This window comes from Folsomia candida, unplaced genomic scaffold, assembly GCF_002217175.1.
Source record: "Folsomia candida strain VU population unplaced genomic scaffold, ASM221717v1 Fcan01_Sc047, whole genome shotgun sequence".
NCBI lineage: Eukaryota > Metazoa > Arthropoda > Collembola > Entomobryomorpha > Isotomidae > Folsomia > Folsomia candida.
In genome coordinates, this window is record NW_019091239.1 from 377,660 (window position 1) to 383,512 (window position 5,853).

At 36.9% G+C, this 5,853-nt stretch overlaps 1 protein-coding gene across 2 annotated transcripts; it reads left to right on the top strand.

Moving 5' to 3' along the window:
* The first annotated feature begins 736 nt into the window (after positions 1-736).
* LOC110861893 (gastrula zinc finger protein XlCGF26.1) lies at positions 737-4,736 on the top strand. 2 transcript variants are annotated; one of them, XR_004833327.1, is made up of 5 exons: positions 737-1,320; positions 1,419-2,388; positions 2,757-3,103; positions 3,313-3,520; positions 3,615-4,736. XR_004833327.1 is itself a non-coding variant. In XM_022111027.2 (4 exons), the coding sequence occupies exons 1-4, from the start codon at positions 1,022-1,024 to the stop codon at positions 3,386-3,388; spliced, it is 1,692 nt and encodes a 563-aa protein (XP_021966719.2). In that variant the 5' UTR covers positions 737-1,021; the 3' UTR covers positions 3,389-4,727. The 2 variants fall into 2 exon arrangements, 1 of the variants encoding a protein (XP_021966719.2); XM_022111027.2 differs by having other exon boundaries at positions 3,313-4,727.
* The last annotated feature ends 1,117 nt before the right edge of the window (positions 4,737-5,853 follow it).

The following is a 5,853-nucleotide window of genomic DNA, read 5'->3' on the forward strand; positions in this document are numbered from 1 at the left end:
TTCATGGATAATTTTTTCTTGACTTTCTAATATTTTTTACTGGTTGCGGCAAGGCCTCACGAAAAAAATGAGCTATCGTTCGACCGTGTACGATTTTTTTGACGCCCACAGGAATTTTTCGCCAAGAACGGTTTTGAGGCCTAAAATCGTGACCGTGGTGAAATTCAAACATTTGAAATATACAAAACCATATAAACATTGAATATATGCTTCTGTATATTTCAAATGTTTGAATTTCGCCACGGTCACGATTTTAGGCCTCAAAACCGTTCTTGGCGAAAAATTCCTGTGGGCGTCAAAAAAATCGTACACGGTCGAACGATAGCTCAGTTTTTTCGTGAGGCCTTGCCGCAACCAATAAAAAATATTAGAAAGTCCAAAAAAAATTATCCATGAAGTTTTCATTCTGGCTTCTCATTTTGAAGTGGTAAAAAAATTCTCACCTTCGACCGGGCGGTAATCTTAGAAATCGGCGACGAGGGATTATTCGCCAATTACTTTATACAAGTGCATGCAGAGTTTCGAAGCTCTAAGTGCATGGGATCATATCGCAATTAAAAATACGTAAAGGTGCCTTCAATTTTTTGAGACACTGTACATAAGTATCTACGATGTTAACTGGTACGCACAATCCATACTTACTGACATACATACCTACTTGTTAAAAAGGGTCGATCTGTATTTATAAATATCTAGGTGTCAGTCTCCTTAATACATAAATATCTTACTTCTAGATGCCTGACTAAACTTATTCCTTACTTAGGTCTTATTCCCTCCTTCTACAAAAAATATTAAATTATGTTTTGTCAGAAAATATTGCCAGGAATCTATGTAAATTCCATTAAATTTTTAAATTATAATCATAATTATTCGCACTTGAGTTACATTTATAAGTTTGTTTGAAAATAAGTAAGTATATAAATACTTGCACAAATTTTTAAATTTTAATTTGATCTCAAATTTTATAACATAAAGTTTAAGATATTATATCTAAAATAACAGCAACTTCCAAAAGCACAAAATGGTTGTCCCGAACACGAATCCAAAAAAGTACTCTTGCCCAAATTGTAGTACCAAACTTGCGTCTGCGGGTATACTAAAGCGCCACGTGGCAACTGTCCACTCGGACGATAAGCCGTTCCCCTGTGACACGTGCAACTATCGAAGTAAGACGGAAGAAACTTTGAAAATGCATAAATACCTGGTGCACACAAACGTGCGTCAATTTGTGTGTGACAAGTGTGATAAACGTTTTAAAACCCGCCAGGCGTTAAAGCTACACACGAGAAGCCGACATACCGAAAGGGAGCGAAATTTTAGGTAATAATTTGCCAAATAAATTCGTATTTTTTATGAATTTTGAAAAATTACGAAAAGCAGAGTATGAATTCCTAATTTGTTAAAATATGTCTTTCTAGATGTGACAAGTGCGATACGTCATTTCAAGAACTTTCCCACCTTAAAGTTCACCATATCCGAGTTCACGACAAAAAAGTTTCAAGTCACCCATGTGAATTATGCGGGAAAACTTTTAAATCCATATATTACAAGAATGATCACCTACGTAATCATCTCGGCGAATTGGAAAAATTCCCTTGCCCCCATCCAGGCTGCCAGCATCAAGCAAAAACCCTGCAGAATTTCAGTACCCACGCACAATCTCACCTTGCCCCCTCCGTCCGCGACAAATTTCCTTGTCCCCATTGCGACAAAGTGTTCCTTGTCCGGGTCAGCCTAAAATCTCATTTGGAAATGCACAAGAACGGGTCCCGGTTTAAATGTGACTTTCCCGCCTGTGGAGCTACACTCTTGACGCGGGCTGTATTAAAATCGCACGCCCGAACTCATACAAATGAACGCCCCCACGCATGTCCCCACTGTTCCATGAACTTTCTTCAAGCGGGAAATATGAGACGACACATTCGTACCAAGCACATGGATGACAGTGTATCCCGCATCTTCAAGTGCCCCTTGTGTCCCGCCAAGTTTAAAACGGGGGAAGACCGAAACCGCCATGAAAAGACGCATTTAGACGAATCCAAGCGGAAAACATTGGCATGTCCCCACTGTCCGGAAACTTTCGTGCATGTGGCCACGTTTAAAAGCCATGTGCAACGATTTCACACATTGCCCCAGGATCGGGAACGTTTCCCATGCGAATTCTCCAATTGCAACGCCATCTTTGCAACGAAGCAGGGGATGCGGGTCCATTTTAGGAGGAGGCATACCACACGCGAGAGGAAATTTAAGTGTTACTTCTGCCCAAAAGATTTTGTTTCTTGGCAATATTTGACCGGCCACGTGCGTGTGCATACGAACGAGAAGCCATACAGTTGTGCGCAATGCGCGGAGACGTTTAAAGGTACTGGGTTAAAGCATCAGCATTTGGTAAGAATTTCTAGAAACATTTTGATAAGTCAAATTTTCATAATCTTAATTACGTACACTTTTTACTTTCACTTACATATATACAGGGTTGTTTAAAAGTCAGGTTACAATGGAAAATTTTTCAATGGAAAAAATTCGCAAATCCCCATAAGCTACCGAAATTACCGAAATTTTGCTTCTGAAATTCAATATTTTAAGAATTTTGTCATCAGTGTTCCATAAGTTTTGATAACAATTAATAAAAATCTCAATCCCAAATTCGTAACTAATGGAAATTTACGAATTTTTCCAATTGAAAAACTTTCCATTGTAACCTGACATTTAAACCACCCTGTATATAAGATTTTTTATTTCTCAAATTTTCTCAGAGGCTTCATCACACCACGCGCAAAAGACTGCAGTGCCCCCACTGTGAGAACACGTATTTGCTAAGGACAAACTTGGAGACGCATATTACTCAAAGTCACGATCCTGATTTAGTCCGTTGTGGCTTATGCAAGCTTAGCCTACCGTCGCGGAAGAAACTAGAAAATCATATCCGAGCCGAACACACGAAGGAGAATCCGTACCCTTGTAAAATCTGTAGAGTGGAAACTGCGTCCTACAAATTGCTAAAGAGACACGTTATACAAAACCACAAAAACACACTCCCACATTTTAAGTGCGGACAATGTCCGCAAACCTCGATTTCTCGGGTTGACATAAAAATCATGAGGTAAGAAATTTTAAAAGTTAAAGCATTAAGTTTCTTGAACCGTTTTGAATCTAGCGAAGTATGAACTATTGTGGCGAGAAGTGGTATCCTGCATGTTGAATTTCTACTAGGCAAAATAGCTGCAAAAATCACCTCCTACCACGTGGTTTGCTGTACTCGAAACATTTCTCGACAAATTTCGCTTAATGTATTTTCTTCAAATTTTCCAGGAAACGCATAACCCTGATCGGACTAGATATCCCTGTCCCACGTGCGCAACAACATATGCGACCATACGTGCCTTAAGGGATCACGTGAACGCCGTGCATGCAAATGTTTTTAAATATTCCTGCTACTTTTGCCCTGCCAAGTATCGATTGAGTGATGGCTATCAGACTCATGTGAGAAAAATGCATACCAAGGAAATTCCACATCAGTGTAAGTTATGCAGTTTCAAATCTGTTAATCACGGCACGCTCAACGGACACGTGCGATTTGTTCATCGTGAAGCAACCAGTTGTTACTTTTGTAGAAAAATGTGTTCTGATATGGAAACGCATATGACCATTCACACCACCGAGCTGCATTTTGGGTGCGGACTTTGTCCTAAATCGTTCAGGTTACAAGGAGTTAGGCGTACACATAGGAAAAAGTATCACGTGTAATGTGACGTAATTTTAAATCTTTAATTTTAGCAATGAATATTTAGTAATTAGGATTACGATTAGTTAAATTTAAATTGTTGTTGTATATTTTGATAGTGTAGCTCAAACATATTTAGTAAGCAAAAACTACACGTTATTTATCATAATTATGTAATTCTGATAAACATACATATGTATATAATTAATATATATGAATTAATTAAATTATTTATGTATTTATACATCTCTTTAATGAATATTTATGTAGAAGTTTAAACATGCAAATAGTATTTTTTACGAAATTGTAAGTATTTAAATATTGGTTTCCAAGCTAATCGGCATACTCATAATGTTTTCCTTTGAAAATTTACGAAGGTCAAAATATAGACATTTTTTCCATGAGGCAATTCACAACAGTATGGTTGTGTAAACCCATAAAAAAATCAAGCTAAATATCCCATTTTGATTTAGGATCCATTGATACAGATATTTGTCCGCAGTTTCCACAGATACATTGAATAACGCGTGCTAGAGGTGAAGAGTCTATGAAGTAAAAATGTGCTCAGTTCACGGGTAATTTTTCGACTAAAAATCTGTCTTTCGGGGAAAGTTATGTATAATCGGATACGTTCTTAAATTATACATCGCTGAAATGCGATTTTATGCACAGTTTCTCGACTAATACGGCATTTTTGAGGAAACTTTTGTTCTCCCAATGTTAGAAATATTTGATGATATTAGAAATGTACACACCAATGTATGAATAGGAACGACTTGTTCATTCCTCGCTATGATTTTAACCAATTTCCGGGATTTTTTTGTACACTTTATATAAAAGTTGGGTCAAATTTTAATACTCAAGATTGAGTAAAAAAAGATTGTGACATAAGAATTGGGTAAGATTTGTCCAACCGTTGTACAAATTTGGACACGACTAGGGCTGCCAAATCCGTTTCCAATTTTCAAATCCGGATTTCGGATTATCCGCTTTCGCCTGAACCTAAATCCGGCTTTGAATTATTTATTGCTATTACCAATTTCCTTGATATTTGAACACCTACATACATACCTGAATTTAGGTAGATGTCAGCTAGCTGCATTAGTATATTCAATAGCAATCTCAGTTTTTTTGAGGATTTCAATATTTTTGAAAATTTTCTGACCATGTACATAGGTAATTTTTGGTTTGTGAAACGAAATAATGCTAAATTTCGAAAAACTTGAGTTCAATGTCGCATAATGATAAAGCCATAATATTGGATGAATAACATGAAGCACAACAATCAAAAAAGTTTTAAAAAATTTACTTTTCTCGACGATTTATTTTCAGATGGTAAATGAATTTGAGTCTTTACATTAAGGAAATCCGGATTCTTCTCTGAATGCAATCCGGATCCGGCAGTATTTGAATTCCGAAAAATCCGGATTTTAGAATTCGGAGTGTCCGGATTTGTCAGCCCTAGACACGACACGAGATCAATTTTACCCAATAGCTGTGTCATCCTTTTTTTACTTACCCTTCATTACGAATTTCACACAACTTTATTTAATTTATTCCAGAGTTATAGAATATGTTATAGAATACTACATATATGTTCATCCATTTTGCTACCTACATAAATATGTACTTGTTTAAATTCGTCCAAAACCCGAACCCATAAAAACCCGGCTGGGGTTTTTATGGATTCACCCTTTTCTATTTATTACCTGCATTTATTCACTTTCCGTTCCAAGAACAAAACAAGAAAGTGTCAGGAATCCTTAGGATAATGCTTAAGTAGATTTTATTTTCTGAGAATACCCTTTTGCCCGCATATTCTACGCGTTGTGCTACATGCATGGTCGGTGTGCAATATTACTACAAATATGGTCCTAATTATCAGGACTTCATATGTACACGTACATATATATATGAAGTCCGGTACATACACTCTGGCACATGAATGATACAAATGCAAATACTTATGTACATACAAATCTACAAACTTGTATGTATGTATGCTGCTCGGCCGGGCTAACCGAGTCGCTGTTGAAAGGGTCAATCCATATTTATAAATAGCTACTTACATGTCCATTTCTTAACAAATAAAGTAGCATGTACAAAATCAAGCAGCACAGCACCTCCAA

Bases quoted from the DNA above. Each gene is read 5' to 3' on its own strand.
- LOC110861893 (XM_022111027.2), top strand. From the start codon at position 1,022: ATGGTTGTCCCGAACACGAATCCAAAAAAGTACTCTTGCCCAAATTGT. The intron at 1,321-1,418 runs GTAATAATTTGC...ATGTCTTTCTAG, and splicing joins GAAAGGGAGCGAAATTTTAG to ATGTGACAAGTGCGATACGT. The intron at 3,104-3,312 runs GTAAGAAATTTT...CAAATTTTCCAG, and splicing joins GTTGACATAAAAATCATGAG to GAAACGCATAACCCTGATCG.